This window comes from Taeniopygia guttata, chromosome 3 (assembly GCF_048771995.1).
Source record: "Taeniopygia guttata chromosome 3, bTaeGut7.mat, whole genome shotgun sequence".
Taxonomy (NCBI): domain Eukaryota; kingdom Metazoa; phylum Chordata; class Aves; order Passeriformes; family Estrildidae; genus Taeniopygia; species Taeniopygia guttata.
In genome coordinates, this window is record NC_133027.1 from 72,916,491 (window position 1) to 72,933,619 (window position 17,129).

At 40.5% G+C, this 17,129-nt stretch overlaps 1 protein-coding gene across 1 annotated transcript in view; it reads left to right on the forward strand.

Moving 5' to 3' along the window:
- GALNT2 (polypeptide N-acetylgalactosaminyltransferase 2) overlaps positions 1-9,416 on the forward strand; it is a 90,312-nt gene extending 80,896 nt beyond the window's left edge. Inside the window, exons 14-16 of the mRNA XM_030268306.4 lie at positions 1,436-1,562; positions 5,208-5,327; positions 6,547-9,416. Of these exons, the coding sequence (XP_030124166.1) occupies positions 1,436-1,562; positions 5,208-5,327; positions 6,547-6,702 (403 nt within the window). The 3' untranslated portion in view covers positions 6,703-9,416. The remainder of the gene's footprint in view (positions 1-1,435; positions 1,563-5,207; positions 5,328-6,546) is intronic.
- Positions 9,417-17,129: the final 7,713 nt, after the last annotated feature.

Consider the following 17,129-nt stretch of genomic DNA (forward strand, 5'->3'; position numbering starts at 1 on the left):
TCTGTATCCTGTTGTCATCCCTTTAAAGCTTTTGCCTATGCCTAAGCACATGCCTAGTTAAGTGAGGAGACTGAATCTCATTGTGGTGCAAATGATGATATTCAGCAGACAAGAGGGCCTTGTGTGTTTGGCAGACAAGGGTAGCTGTCTAAGGCTCTGAGGAGCTAAGTCTCCTATTTCTTCTTGTCTCCTTTTCTCTTGTCACTGACTAATCACTGATTTCTGGGGATGACACTGATAACAGTTTTTGTAATGTGAACACATTAGAGCTAATGAGAAATCCTCGAAGAGAAATACTTTTGGAAAGGATAGAAAGATTTTGGTTAAATAATCCATTAAGAAGTATGTGGGTCAGATTTGAGCCCACTAACTAGTCTGACTAACCTGTCGACCTAATATTGGTGGTCTAATGGTATAAGATACTATGTGTATCTTGTAAGAATACTTGAGGTTTTTTCCCTAGGGCCACTTCATGTTAGTGGTGCCAGGTAACTGCTAGTGACATACAGGCTTGAGATGCAAAAGCAGCACCAGCTATTGCAGCCCCAGTGCAACATGTGCAAAACCATACCTACTAATGAGTCTCATAAACCAGGATGATCCTGAGGAAGTAAGTTTTCCTTTATTTTCTCTTAAAAGCAACAGAGGATATTTGGTTTTGTTTAATCTGTGAGAAAAAATGTCTCTCTTGGAAATTGTGCTACTGTAAGCATTACTTACATGTAATGCTGTCTTGTTCTGTCATACCTCATGTGCTTATTCTGCTGGGTTGAATTATGGTACTCATACTATAGTCTGAAGTTTTTAAAGGCTCTGATATGCTCTTGTTTTACTGTTCAACGTGAACTCATGGGCTCTACCCATAACTGTACTTTGCTGAATGGACTTGCCTAGGTGTTTCCATGCTAGGAGTGTATTTTATGTGCAACCATTAGAAAATAGATATTAGAAAAACTTGGATATTTTTTCAAATTCCTAACCCCTTTTTTAACATTTCAGTAAAAACAGTCTGAGAAACATGTAGAGTGTCCTATTTCTGCCTCAAGCTAAGTTGCCTGAAAAGACAAAAGGATTTGATGAGCTAATTGATAACATTATGGTTTGAGTCACTTTAAATGATAAGTAATCTTTGATTTTTGTGCCAAGTTTGCATGTTCATCCTCCTTCTCTGGTACTAGTCTTCTGGAACTGTGTGTGGTAAGCTTGCAAGTTTACTCATGCTTGATCAGTTCATGATTAGATAATTGCCTCCCCTCAAAAGATGATTGAGATTTCCAGATGAGAGTCATCACTTATCCTTTACCTCTCATCTTAAAAATACTGAGTATTTTTACAAACAGGGAGTTAAAAAAAACCAAACAAAAAACAAAAAAAAAACCCACCTCCCGAACAAACCCTGAACTGAATCAAGCAAATATTTCTGGTTTTGTTTTAGGGTACCTGATCATCAAGATATAGCCTTTGGGGCTTTGCAACAGGGTACCAATTGCCTTGACACTTTGGGCCATTTTGCAGATGGTGTTGTTGGAGTTTATGAATGTCATAATGCCGGGGGAAACCAGGTCTGTATGCCATTCATTTTGTTTTCTACAGTAAGTCTTAAACCAAAGAAAGTGAAGCTAAACTTTTAAACTCAAGCAGTTACTGTGTATTGGTAAGAGAGAGATGCAGCTAAATCGGCACATCAGTTGTTACAGATGGGCTCTAAAAAGCTTCTCCCTCAAATATAATGTTGTGTTTTCGGGATTAGAATTTGAGCCCAGAGATTAATTCAGTGAGCATCATGTTATCCCCTTCCTTTGTCACTATTAATATTGGCTTTTGCACTAGAGGCCATATCTTCCTTCCCAGGGGTTTTGTACTTGCATAAAAAGCTTTTTTTCAATGAAATGGTTTGTTTGATTTTTTTGGGGGGTGACTTTTACTTCTGAAAATACTTGTGTTGCATTAAGCATATGTCCTAAGGTCAGCAAAATAAAGGAATGCTTTGCTGTGCTTCACTGTTAGTCATTTACAGTTTGGAATAGTGGAGTATAAAAAAAATCTGTCATAAATCCCCATTCGGCTCTTCTAGAAAACAGCAGTGCCTAAATGTTCACTCACAGTAAGGGGAGTGTTTTAACAAATCCTTTCTAATCCTACTCCTAAGCTAATTGTAAATGTGTCAGATCTTTAAATGAGAGCATTCATTATTTCAAAGACTCTATTTATGCAGTTGTGACTTAGTTATCATTCATGAAATACACACAGAGGTTCTCGCTGCTTTGTGTGCTGCTTTGTCACTAACTCCTTGTCAGATTAAACTTGATTTTAAATCAAATGTAATAATAATGTGTCAAGTACAGCTGTTAAAATAGAAAGCTGACCAATTAAAAACTACACTTGAATGAGTGTCAGAAGTTCACTATAATTTAAATTAGAAGGGGAAAAACCTAAAATAAGATAAAGCCTAAAATGAAGTAATTTCCTGGAAGATGTATGATGACAATTCATTCAAATCAACATGTGAGAAATGCCTCCTTTTCCTGTCAATAAAGAGATTTTATCTGTGGAGGCTTCTTCAATTACCTTTATGAAAGTACCCTCATCTTTTTAGAAACCACAGTAGGGTTTTTGGGAGAACAGGTAGATGTGTCACAAGTGCCTTGGAGCACAAATCTTAGAATTTTCTGCTGATGTTGTGTATTCTTTGTAGATACACAGTTATCTTCCTCTTTCAGACTCCCCTCCCCTGAAGCTGACCCTCTTCTTTCTAAGTATGGGTTTTTTTCTGTGGCACTGACTTGACAAACCACTATGTACTTGCTCTGAACAAATACATTTGAGAGGACGTTCAGACAGGTTAAGAGGCAGAATGGGTCAAAACCAGGTTTTATGTGCAAGCAGAACTCATATAGGGTTGAAAAGAAATAACAGCATGGGAGGAGAGGGACAAGGAACAAACCACAATCTTTAGATCTGTCCTTTGTGTTTTGCACCTTATTCTTACCAGGAGGTTTTCTGGGGAGTTAAAGGTACTCTGATATTATGGGCTGTGGCAATTTTCTATAACATGAAGATTGTACTCTGTCTTGTGTTCAACACAAAATAAAATGCAAAACCTAAGTAAAAATGGGATTTCTGTCCCCTTTTCCCCTGCTCTTCCCTCCCCCAGGTTGGTAGAACTCAGTGATAGTTGTGCACCTCCAGAGGGCTGAGGTGTGCTTGTGGTCTTCTTGACAATATGCAAATATGCAGGATTGTGATAAAGAGCTAAAGGTAAAAACAAATGCACTTAGGTTCAAGGGGAAGATTTCAGGTTAGTTTATCTACTAACTTTTTATTTCTGATTTGACACAGATTTTTCTCAGATATTTCGATTTTTGCATAAAGCTATCCAATTTCCAGCCTGTGCCCTGAGCATATACACTGCTTGCAATTTTTCTTCTCTGGTGTAGTGAAACTTGTTCCATCTTATCTCCATTATAGAAATAGTTACTGATCAGTGGAGGAAAGTATCTGTACACTGTCTTGTTACGTGAAGGAGCATAATGTAGATGTTTTCAGCAACAGAGCTTGGAGCTTTTATGAAGCAGCTGTACTGTGACTTTTAAATATGTTAACTTCTTGCATAATTTCTGTTGAGGCTGGGACTCATACAGCCTTTTGATGAAAGGGTGAAGATGTATAAAAGCAATAATTTCAAGGCTCTAACTCTTACTACAGGGTTCTCAGATGCAAGTTTCACTACATCCTTGGTAGTATTTTCAACTGTCATATTTCACTATAAATCTTACCAGGGAAGAGTTTGGGGGCATTTGTAATTCCTCAATTCCTTTAGTTGTGGCTAAAAAAAAGTGGCTATTAATATTTTATTATATATTAATGATTCTTGTTGACATCTTACAAACTAGACAGAACTGAGAAGACGAGTCATTTCACTGTCATCTGAGTTTAACATACTGAGAGTAAAAGGAGACGTTATCAGCTTAAGAGTTTGGAAGACAAATAAAGGGATTCACAGATTTGTCCTGGCTTTGCTTTGTTTTCTATAGTTGTCATAATTCTGGTACTTGCAGAATATAGTACTCATCCAGTGGCTTGGGACCTGTATGATTGTGATTACTTGTAATCTCTTGGGTTGAAAATTCAGATAGTGTTCTGAACATCTCTTCCCAAAGAGATTTAATAATTTTTAAATCTTCTGAGTTTAACAGTAATTATACATTTATTTTATTTCTGAAACACTAATTACATGCAAAATAACATTTAAATGTTATTTAACATACAGGCTTGGCCCTGTATGTCTAAGGTTTTGTATTATACAACTCTAAATCCTCTTTTAGTTGCTCGAGAGACTCTAATGTCATTTTAAGTAGTTTATAAGCATGATTTAGATCATTAGCCTGGCTTTAATCAAGTGGCTTCTTTCCTCAAAGGATAGTTAGACAAATGGAGACCAGTGTGGACCCTGGAGACCGAACTTGAAAGGAGAGGGGCATATGGAGAGAGTCTGAACATCAGTGCAAGATCAGGCTCTGTGTGAAAAGACGCTGAGATCAAAGAAGCTGGGCAGCAGTACATACAGAACAGCTTCTCTTTGCTCTCTATTTAAGAGTGGCATATTTAAAGACATTTAACCGAGATTGTTGTACATCATGCCTTGGATGGGAAGGAACATCCTCTCTATCCCTTTTGTGTATTGCTTTCTGGTGGTCTTTATTGTATTAAGAACTGCTGGTTTCCTCACTGCCGTCCATGTGCTTGGTTCAGCGGGTGGGCAGAGTGGCCAGTGGTGTGCAGACAAGGCTTTTAGGGTTTTTATGTATATAATTTTATATATATAGATTTACAAATGTAAAAATCCTTCCACATAGAAGAAAGTGAAAAGTTAAATACGCACACATGCATACAAAAACAAATATCTAACTAAATAAGCATTTGGAGGAATATCTTGCACGAGGCCCTGTGTGACTGCCCGCAGCAGCTGTGCCAAGCCAGCAGAGGGAGCAAACAGCAAGCTCAGCCCTGAGCTGATGTGGGGACACTGAAGCAATTCGAATTACTGTTTGAAAAGGACTTTTCATCTCCTGCCCTGTGGGAAGCTACGGACTGTTCCAATGCTCGTACACAGCTATTTTCAGGATTTTAACCTGTGCTGTATATGCAGAGGTAGCACGTGTTAACGTACACAATTTTGTACATTTTTTGTTTCTTCCTTTTTGTAGGAATGGGCCTTAACAAAGGACAAGTCAGTGAAACACATGGATTTGTGCCTTACTGTTGTGGACAGAGCTCCTGGTTCACTAATAAAACTTCAGGGCTGTAGGGAAAACGACAGCAGACAGGTTAGTATGTCATGATTGCACTCTGCAAACAATGTGGAAAACAAGGATGGTGAATAAACAATGCACTGGTGATCTGTCATATCTTCTGTAGGCTCGACTTTTACTGTTGTCTGTGTGTGAAGCTAGGATTCACGATGTCATAAAGGCAGAGTAAGCTTTATCCCAACAGAGACTTAAGTAAAGATTTCACCCATTGATATGCAACAGTGCTTAACTATCTCCAGTGTCTTCTGAAAGAGTTTGTATGTTCCACAATGTCTTTTTGAAAGGTCTCACTCAGTGAAGTTAGAATATTATGCATTCTGTTTCTCAGAAGAATCTGGTTTGGCTCTCCTTTTCAGTTCTGGCCTGTTTATAGCAGCACTAGAAATCCTGAAATTCATTTTTATCAATGCAGCGTTGTAACTTCATCTATTTCCCATGCCTGAGGAAAATCATATTTGCAAAGTCATGCCATCTTTCTGATCTAGTCATAAAACAAATCATTTTTTTCTGCTCAGTCATCAGTTCTGATCATCTGCCAGCTTCCTTGCTTCTCTATCTCTGTTTTTGCAGACAGGTAACTGAAACGCTGTTTATTGATGAAGGAAGGAATTTTCTTGCCACTCTTCAGAGAGGGAAACTATGGAAGCAAGATTTTATTGATGAGGTTTACAGGCATTATATGGTAGACATACAAGAGAAACCACCCCACCCCTCCTTTTTTAAAATCCTGTATTTGGGATTTATTCTGTCCTTGACATCATCTTGGACAAAACTTTTGACAGCACAGATTGTTTATCTTCTGTAGAATTAAAAGGTGTCTGACAAATTTTTGGATTTCTGTAGAGCTGTGTATAGTGAATGTGCTTCTTGCTTCTCTATGTTCAGTATTGTAGTGGTATGTGGATGGATTTTGATTCTCATTTTTTTCTTTAGACCAAAGGTGTCACACAGGTAACAGGGTGGAACAGTGTATTTGAGAAGTTCTGAACTAGAGGGAAATGTGTTGGTGTATTCTGTGTCTTGCAGAGTGTTAGCAGAAAGAACAGCTGTTTTGGCAAGGCTTGCCAAAACTTACATGCTCATACTCAAGAATCATCTAAACTGCTCCTATTATTGCAGTTTGTACGCATTTCTGGTCACAAACCAGGGAAGCTTATGAAGACTTCAAATGACATAATGTAGAATTGTTCCTTTTCCTGCTTTTCCAGGTCAATAACTGTATTTTCTCTTCCAGAAATGGGAACAAATTGAAAGCAATTCTAAACTGAGGCACGTTGGCAGCAACCTCTGTCTAGACAGCCGAAATGCCAAAAATGGTGGTCTCACCGTTGAGATCTGCAATCCTTCTTTGTCACAGCAGTGGAAATTCACACTCAATCTGCAGCAGTAGAAGGACTTACAAGCAAAATGCTGTTTCAACTGAAAAACATTGGGCAAAGTTTTGATTGAATTACTGATGTATTTCTTAAAACTTTCCACGGAACTTATATACCTCAGTATTCCACCTTTATCTGAAAGTAGAGTGCTGAAGCAGACACCAGGGATCCAGGGGACTCGGAGCTCTGCAAAGATGTCACTGAGCATTACTTCAGAGGAAGAAGGAATTGCGCTGCAGACTTCAGCTGTTCCTTTCTGTCTTCAGCTACTACTTGCACAGCAGATAACTAACTCTAGGAACAACTGACGTATTGTAAACAAAAGGATCTAAAGAAACATCTGTGGGGAGCAGTGTGGGAGGGAGGGTGGGAAAAATTACTAGGAGAAGGTTATTTGAAAACTCCATTGGAATAGAAGTCATGGTTTATCATTTCCAGAACCAGAAGTGTCATTTTGAAGTTTTTTTTTTCTCCTGTGTGTACTTGGTAATTTGAATATGAACTTTTCTATGATGGACTCTAAACATAAATATATGAAAGTATATATATTGTCAGCTCCCAATGATTTGTATCAGTTTTCATCATCCTATAATTATAACAAAGTGATTGACATATGTATAACCAGAAATTGGATCGAAGTGCTAGGAGAGAGAAACTCTGAGGGTGCGGATTTTGTGCTGCTGGGTGTGATGTCCATGCTAACACTGGATGCTTTTGCTTTGCAAACTGGATCTACTTCTTAACACTTCGCCCTTGCTGGAGATCATGAAACTCAGGAGGAGGAAAAAAAATAGCAAAGGAAGTCAATGCATCTGCCCAGATGATTGCTTGGATTGTTTATTCCAGCTTGAGAATTCATCACCTGTACTCTGGATAATGTTAAATCTGTGCTTTATATTTGTGTTGATCATTTCTGTAGTACTTTGTCTTTAAAATATTTCTTCCTTTGTTACAAAATTATATAAACTGCACAGAGCCTTTGTGCAGGTATTCTGGTTCAGCAGAGTTTTATTCTGGGCCCTAATGAGGAAAAAATTGTCTCAAACTCCCCTTTTGAGTTGTAGAAATAAGTTAGAATTGAAACACCACTGACAACAGCACAAGATCTGAATTTTAATTAGCAAGGATGAGTGGCTATGTAATATCTCTGAATTGCACTTGCTTAATTTATAGACCTACTACTGGGGAATTTTCTTCCATTTTGTTTCTTTAAATGTAGCTTTTGAATGTATTCAGGCTTGACTCTGGGAATCAGCCTGGATACCTGCTTAGCCTATGCGTTTTTAACCATAGAACTTGTGCATTTTGCAGCTTCAGTCCAGCTGATGTAATTTTTATAAAACAATGCTGTCAAAGGTAACCCCAACTTTGACCTGTCCTTTCTTATGTTTGCATAGACTATATACTTTTTTATTAAAAGCAAATGCTTCAATGAGCTTTTAAAATGAGAAGGAAGGTAAAAAAGTATTAATGAGTGAGACAGCATTGACAAAAATTAGTGCAGACATGGAATGCCAGGAAGTGGTTTTGGAAAGATGGATCTTGGGATAATATAAGGGTTGATCATAAGGAGATGAAAATCATCTGCTGTACTGTAGTATGCTGGTACAGTTCCCCTCTTTCTTTGTCCTGGAAGTAGATTCCTGATTTTTTATTTTCCCCTGGCTGTACCTATGCATCAGGTGTAGAGATGGTACTCTCATGGGCAAGGTGGCTTCACCGTGCCCACAGATAACCTGCTGTGTCTGAAGTTATGATCTGCAGGTACCTTACCTTTTGGATGGGGCCCTCAAATCCAGTTTTACCCATCCATCATCATATAACTTTTTAAATAAATAATTAATACTTTTTCTCTGCTTATCCACAATCCACTTTCTCCAAAACTTGCCTGTTTTAAAGGCCAGTGGATAAACTACTTTCAGCTTTTAGTCTCTCCCTGTAGCCTTTTAACCTAGCTGAGAACTTGAAGAAGTATTTCATAAACATAGCAATAGATGCCTTCGTGTTTTGGAAAATAAATGCTGAAATATGAGCTCAGCAGCAAACCAGTTGTTTGGGGCTTTGGAAAAAAGAATTTAAAAGGAAATTAAAAAATCCAACCACTTAGCTTCAACCATGGAGGTATTTCCATTCACAGCTTTGATCTAATTGAGGGTGGTACTAACTGAAATCAGCAGCTGCAACTCTGAATATTGACCTGCCTCTTATCTCTGAATCAGAATTGCTAGTAAAAAGAAATTGAAAAAAAAAATCCATATTCCATTTCTTAAGTCATTAATGTCTACAATATTCATAAAGTTGGAATATCTTTTCAGTAATTCCCCATGGATGTTGTGCATAGGGTTTTAATATAGGAGCCGTGTTATTTTCTTTGAGAGAATGGACAAGAAGTGGTATCCTTTTGTTATGTTTACATGACAGTGTGCCAAAGTTACTTACTGTGATTTTAGGGGTTTTTAATGCTGAAGAAATTCATCCATTTGAAAGATAAATTAAGAGCCCTTGAAGCAAATTGTGATGGAGTCTCCTGAGAACTTTTCTTACCGTCTTCAGAACAAGAATGGTGATACTGTTTATTTTGCAGATTTTCAAAACATAGTTTGGAAACTGTTTTTTTCAGTTGGTTTGAAAAGTCTGCTGTACAGAGCTTGTACTTGTTCATTTTATAGATGGAAACCATCCTTGAAAATTTGTTTAACTTAAATAAAGAAGAACGCTTTATAGAAAAGTGTGTGCTGGTTAATAGAGCTGAGTAAAGCCAGTAAAAGTCTGCCTGGAGCTTGTAGGTTGAAGTAGTTTTCAAACACTTCATTTCACTTGGTTGCTTCATAAAGTTCCTGTTCTATAAGTGTGTATATGTGGGTGTATATTTGTATTTATGAAAAGGTTTTGTTTGTGTTTAATACTGTAATTTTGAGGAAATTGTCTTATTTTAGAAGCTGTGTTACACTGAGGAGAGAGTTAATGCTGACTGTATAGTCACCTGAAAATATATTGTCAAGGCACTCCCCCTCCTGCCCCTCTCGGCCTGAGCTTCTGGAGATTCCTGCTGTGCCCCTCTTTGCTGCCAGCAATCCCTGTGCCAGGGGCTGGTGCAGCTGAGCTCTCAGCCCCTCAGGGTGCCAGTGCTCATGGACTCCTGTGGTGTCCCTGCTCTCTTGTGCAGGCTGGGCACTCCACTGCCTGTGCTGCACCAGATGACCTGTTGTAAGTATTTAAACCAAAAAATACTTTTTTTTTTTAAAGATAAAGGTTTTTTAAGGGGCAAACACTGTGAACCTGCATCAGGACAGCTGGGGAGGAAGCAAATTCCACTCAGGAGATGTGAAAGAGTTTTCCTGCTGCCATAAGAGCAAATGGGGATGCCAACAGGGCATGGCCTGGCACATCCCTTTGGCAGAGCTGGGGTGCAAGCTAAGTGGGCTGGAGATGGAACCAAAAATCTCATCTGCAACCTTCTGTGCAGCCTCAGAGATGCCACAGGTCAGCTTTTGGGGCACATCATTCTTTCTCACTCCATGGCATACAGGGCTGGGTTCTTTGCTCCTGGTCTAAGAAACTCAGCTTTGCAGTCAGCCCCAAGGGCAGGATCAGTCTGCTGAACCTGCAGAAGCATCTATAGGAAACAATGAAACATTTCCACTCTTTTAATTATACTCACAGGAAGAGTTTTGCCCAACAGCCTGTGGGAAAGAAGTCAAGAATACAGACTTTCTCGTGTAGTAGAAGTCAGGGACTTTCAAAATCTAAATTAAATCAAGGAAATAAGTCTTTAATATTAATGGCAAAAGATAAAAAGGCCTTGTCAAGCTGCAGTAAACAAAAGGAACAGTTTTCCATCTGCAGATTAAATTTGAGAATTCAAATGAGGATTCTCTATCTTAAATGGCCTTTAACACCTGGGAGCTGGCAGGTGCTACCTAAATATAATTACCATGGGCTTCTGGCAATAGAAGCTTTTAATCTAATCTAGTGTTAAATGTAGGAGTCTGTTACATCTCTGCCTGGAGTCTTCCATGTTTCCTGTGTGTACAGTTCTCAGTTCACTTCTTAGTGTGAGAAGCAGGACTGAATGAAACATCCAGCAAATTTTTGCATTGCTGCTGACCAAGAACTCCCTTGTTGCCATGTTACTTGAGTGCATAGATCTGAAAAAAAGTTTCCCATTCATTGTCTGAAAATTCAGGTCATGCTTTTTAGCAGTTTTTTATGCATGGGTTTTCTCTGCTTGCTTGTCGCTGTGCATAAAAGGAGAGATGTCTTTATACTGGTTTTATAAGGGAATTTTAAACTTTACTCTTTGTGGATTAACAGAAGCATTTAAAATCCTGATTTTTCAAAAAGATGCCTTTCTGTATTTGCAAGGAAGATAAATTTTGGGAGAGATAAAAGGGCTGCAACCTTCTTGAAGTAAAGACTATTGTCTTGTTTGAAGTAGATTCTGTAGAGCACTGTCTGGTTCCATTCTGGGGTGTTACTGCCATAACCTTAGATGTTTAAAGATGTTTAATTTTTGAAAACAAATACCAACATCCACTTTGCCTTACTTAGGTTTATTTTAAGTGTAGATGCTGTATGAATTTACATGGCCATGAGTGGCACACAGGCATCACCTGTATCCTCCTTCAAGCATGAAACACAGCGAATAATTTCATAGCAATAGCTTCTTACAGATCGCTCTAGCAAGAGGCTTGTTCCTCTCAAGAATCATTTCAAGTGAATGAAGCCACTGAAAAAAACTCTGGGATAATAAGCCTTGATTACAGAATGAGCACAAATGTCAGGGTTTCAGCTTTTGTTAGTCTGCACATTTTATTTACAGCTTAGCTTCCAGTAGCTATTTTAAGATCTGCTAGTAATCAAGCTTAAAAATTGGGAATAAAGTCAGTCCACAGATGTTCTCTCTACAGCCCTCCAAGAGGTCTGAATGGGTGCAAAATACCCTTTTGATTTGGCTTGATTTCTTGCAGCACAGCAGCGGGTTGCTGCTCTGTATGCAGGAAGAGGGATCTGTTGGATTTCAAGTTCCTATTTCTACCCAGAAGATGTTTTTAATACAAGGACTTTTTGAGGTATTTTTAAATTAAAAAGGATCTGGGAGTAGCAAATAGCTTTCTGTCAAAGCTGTATTAATTAAAGGTCACCTTTGGTAGTCTGGTGAAAACAAGGTTAGAAAATCACTATGAAGGGTCCGTTGTGCTCTATGTAGCAGCACCACTTCTGTAAAATACTTTTCTCAGCTTCTGTGCCACCTCTCTCCCTGTCCAGCAGGCTGTTTTTGAAGTGGGCAGGAGTAGATTCCTGGTGGCAGCTCTGTGCTCAGCTGGGCCAAGCTATTTGTTGCTGCTGGCAGGGAAAGGAATGCTGATCCTCTCCTCCCTTGGGATAGCATTTCTGCTCATTCCATAAAACAATATAGGGAAGGTTGGCAAAAAAACCAAAGAAAATAACCAACAAGCCAAACATAGAAAGTGTTGTCACTCTTGGTAGCTGAAAGCCCTTTGAGCTTGGCTTAACTAGACCATAAAATCAAGCCTTATATTTTTGTATGAGACTGAGGTGAGGGATGCTCTGGTTTGTCTTCCAGTTGAGATGCCTATTGTAACAATAATAATAATAACTTATGCCAAAACAGCCTTATTGCTATATCTGAAGCCAGCAGCAGCTGTAGTATCAAGAGAGGAGGAACAAGGGTGAGAGAGACAAAACGATTTTAAGCTTTGCATCAAGGTTTTGATTTCAACATAAAGCCAGTGTTCGACAGGGCTTTTCCTATTTTCCTACTAGAAAAGGATGTAACACTTTGGCCAAGACAGTCTGGAGAAAGAAAATGCTGCACCCTGCATGTAGGTTGTGGTTTGTGTGCAGTTTGTGCTTTGGAGCGCATCATACTGGTGTCAGGCTCTCTCCCAGCTGGTTTCAGAATTGTATGAAGACATTGATTTTACTTTTCCTGTTGAATGAGTTATTAGAGAGAGGGGGACATCTTTAGGTCGTTGGTGAGGATCAGAGCTTCTGTCACAGGAGGAGCTTTGAAAGAAAATGAAAGAAAACACACACAGGCTGTCTTCTTGGTGTCTCAGTAGAAAAGGTCTAAAAAAAAGTGAAGCAGAAGAGAAAGAGGTGCAAAGTGAGAGGGTGTGGAGAAGCAGATGCAGAGCTGCAGCTTAGAATGTATTTCAAAGTCAGTAATTCATAGTTTAAGGAAAGATGTGATCAAGCTATCCTACAGCATCAGCTGTGACATCTTCAGCAGTGGTATCTGTCCCAAGTGCTCAGCTTCTGTCTGGATGTGACCTCTGGCAAGAGCTCAGATGTAAAAGGCTGGCTGAATTTTCAGAAGTTTTTAGGACAATTTTGTTTTAAAAATAAAATTTAGGAAGTTTAAACATCTTGAGAAACAGATGAATTTGAGAATTAGGAAATCTTCAGCTGATCTAATTCTCCTTTTGCCAGCTCTTCCAATATAAGTTTTTTATAATGAATAATTGCTTCCAGGCTGAATGTCTAGCTTCAACTTCCAGCCATTTCTCTGCTGATTATGTTTAACTCCTTATACCATTTTTTCATAGAATCAGAGCTCCTGGAATATGATTCTGTCATTTCTTTACTTTTGCCCTTACAGAATGAGCCCTTAAACTGGGTGCAAAGCAGGTTTTTCAGGTCACACATTGCTACAGCTCTTCCCTGAGCTGTCCTCAAGGCTGACAAAGGGATGATGAGGGGTAAAGGTCCTCCTCTCAACTCCAGACAAATTGGATGGGACCCCTATGATTGTTACTTGTGTAAGATTCCCACTGGAGTTTCTCACTCACATTGTTCTTGGGGCTTTGTAAGAAGGACAGCCAGGCAGTGCTCTGAATGATCTGAGGGCTGTTACATCTTCCTCAGCTTCCAGCAAATCCAGTGTGGCAAGGCAAATCAGTGTTGGGCCTATAGCTGTTTATTTTTCTGGATGAAATCAGCAAAGAGAACACTGCTAGGTGTCCACAAGCAGTGCTTGCAGGCAGCTGGTCAGAACTGGTGCTCTCGAGGGTCTGTCAGTTCACTCAGGGAACATCCCAAAAATTGGTTGTCCACCTGGGTATCTCTGTGGTTTCCATTTTACAGAGCAGGTCTGTAAAATGGTGCTGGAATGGATCAAAGTATTTGCACATCATACTGGTTAAATCGTAAGAGGGGGAAATGGAATAAGGGAGACAAGACAGACATAGCTCAATTACAAGACAAGTGGCACAGAGTGGATGCCAGGGGCCACTTCTTTCCCTGCTAAATCTGAAGTCCTTTGTCAGCAAGGAGCAAAAATTGTCCCATTCTGAGCTAGAAAGGCAGGGTGCCTGTACAAGAAGAGGTTAGATCATGAACAGTAAGGAGTATATGGATAGGGAGTTAATTCATGCCTGCTCTTTACAAGTAGTGAGTGAGAAGACAAAAAAAGAAAAAAAAAAAAAAAAGATGTTTCCAGGTACCAGGTTTAGGACAAAAGCTCTTCATATTGTTGAAAATTACTCCATGGATATGACAGCCCTTTCAGTGGAAACCAGGGCTGTAAAACATGCAAATGTATAAATGTGCACTGGGAAATGTCTACCCCAGAGATTGATGGGAGCTTGAAGGGCAGGTGGAGGTAATATTTTGGTTTTAATTCCATTCCTTTGGTCTTTCCTTAGGCAATTGGCTACTGGGTTCTTAAATCCTTTTGGTCCATGCTGGCTCACGTTTTCCGCCTGAAGTGTCCTGAGGCTGGACAAACACATGGATGCACTGAACACCTTTGGAGCACAGCAGGCAAGAGAAGACAATGCAGCACCAGGAACGTGCCGGGGATGGCTCAGGTGAGCACATCTAGAAGGAGCGACCCAGCAGCTGGTATTTAATGTGCTGGGTGGAGAATCCCATCTCCAGCTCTCATCTCGAATTACTTTTCTTGCTGCTTACAAAATGGTGTCCTCAATCTCTCACATAAAATGTGAAGATGTTTCTGGCTGACTTTTATATTACAATGGAAAATGGCTGCAGACAGTTTTTAAATTTCAGACTTTCACACTGATGAAATATGGGGAAGAAATTAGTCTGGAAAGGATTAGTAAATTAATTTTGTATTTTATTGTGAATCGCAGTTTAATACTTTTGGGGACCAAATTCTACATTTTAAGAATTTTATTCCTATCCAAAACTGTCACAGAAGTCTGCCCATAGAATTTGCATTTTCAATAGTCTCTTAGGTAGAGGATGGCATTTTTGACATTCTGGTGTTTTTTCATTGCATGAGTCCCTAAGGACAGTCTTTGAGAGCTTCTGAAGAAAACAAGTTATATGGAGTTCTGAAAGCATGCCATGGGATTCGCAATTAGCCTGGATGCAAAAGTCTTTGTGCTGCATTTGAATTTTGACCTCGGTTAGCAGTGCCTGGGGAAGGGCTTGTAAGAGCTTCTTGATATCCTCACCTGGCACAAAGTCCTGGTTCTAGGTGAGGCACCCTGGGCTCCATTGTTAGAGAAATTATGACAGAAAGGGCAGGTGGCTTTTGCCCCTGGGAACACCTGTACTATGGAATTGGAACCAGTGCTGCTGTTTTGGCTCGTGCCAGTGCTTCTGTGAGCTGCTTTGTATGGATTAAGCGCTTCCTGGTAGTGAAAATTTAAAAAAAAAAAAAAAGCATTAACTTATATAGATTTGGGTAAATAAAAAGTCATTTAATGGGGACACAAAGGATGAACCCAAATCTATGTGACCCTTTAGCCTGGTTGCTTCAATTCTGGCTTTGCCTGAATACTTGTATGGGAGGAGGCATTGAGTCAGCCTGGCTCCCTGTGCCCGCACAGGTAGAGCAGGAGTAGTCACAAACAGAGTTACTGCTCCTGTTGTTGTGTGAAGAGCTCTGCTATTGTGCTGGTGCTCTCCGGTGGAGCAGGGGAGGTTACCTGCTCCTCACAGGAAAGATTCTGGTGGGGGAATTGCGCATACAAAAGAGGCAGTCTGAGCCCAAGGTATTCCCAGAGAAAATGCTTGCTTGTGCAGGATGGTTATTTCTGTGTCCATCTATGCGTCCCACCCCACTGCTGTTTGATCTGTGGGAAATGTCCTTCCCTTTCCCAGCAGATGGACTTGGCTCCCCTTGTGGGTAGGATCAGAGTCGTGCATCCTGTTGGCAGCTCTCTTTTCTTTGACTGGGTGACCTGGAGCATGAATTTCCTTAGGAAAGCCAGAGATGGCAGCAGGACAAGTTTACTGCCGGTTCCCTTGTTCCAGTTTCTTCCTTTTGGCAGAGCAGGATTTGATTTTCTTTCTCTCTATTATTATGGGCTGTGAGGAAGAGCTCTTAAATTAGCCCTGAGGAGGTGGAAAGGTAGAGGAATCGCTGTGGGGAGTTTGGTCTGACGCATGTAATAAGCACAAGCTCTACCTGATTCGACTGCTGAACCCTGTCATATGCACAGCCCTCTCTCCAGTTTGTTTTTGTTGTTTTAATTAACTTTTGGCAGCCATGCCAACTTTTGGCAGCCTGAGCCTTTTCCCAACCGCTGCTGCAATGTTACAGTGAAGTTTTTTGGCCACAGCTTGGCTTGGAGGCTTGGGTCCATCCAAGGAACCTCCTGTGAAAGTCAAGGCCTGTGTGAAGGTGCCAAAATATCCCCCAATGGTGACCCTTTATGCTTCTTTCCTAAAACACTCCTGATTCCATCTTCTCCCCACTGCTTTGAGCAGCTCAGAGTCCGACAGCTCTGCTGTTCTTTCCATTTCTTTGGGATACTCGTGCACCGTGTGGCCAGAGATGCTCCTGCTGGAAGGGCAGAGGTGGGCTCTTCAGCCATCCAGTGTGGATGTGCACCCATGGGGATACAGATCTGGCATGTGTGACACTGGCCCTGTCACCAGAGCCTCTGAAGGCTGTCCCTCTCTAGGGGAGATTTCTTGTCAGCCCCAGGGACTGCAGAGCAGTTGCACTGCTCCAGCTTGAGGGGATGGACGCCCTGGAGCACCTAAGCTGGTGGGGAGGGGAGGGAAGGCAGCACACAAACCCTGTCAGTGTCCTTCAGCATCCTTGGGCAAAGCAGGATTTAGGTCACCTGCCTAGGGAGCAGTTTGTGCTCTGCTGACTGCCTCTATCACACAGCCCTGAGGTGCTGACAGGAGAGAAGGGCAACTTTTGAACCTCAAGTATAACTTCCCTTGACTTCAGATAAAGTGTTATGGTTTGCTTTCAGTGAGGGAAGGGAGCCTTGCAACCACCCATTTTTACAGAAATCTGCCCTAAGAAGGTGGAGCTGCTCATACATTCCTGGTGCTTCAGCCTTTGCGTAGAGCCCCAGAGAACAGCAGCCACATCAAATCTCATCCACTGTGGATTTTCATTATCCACATGAAAAACTGGGTTAAGCTACCTCAGGCAAAAAGAAATCCTGCAGGCTACTGCGAGGCTGTCCTTGCTAGAGAGGCT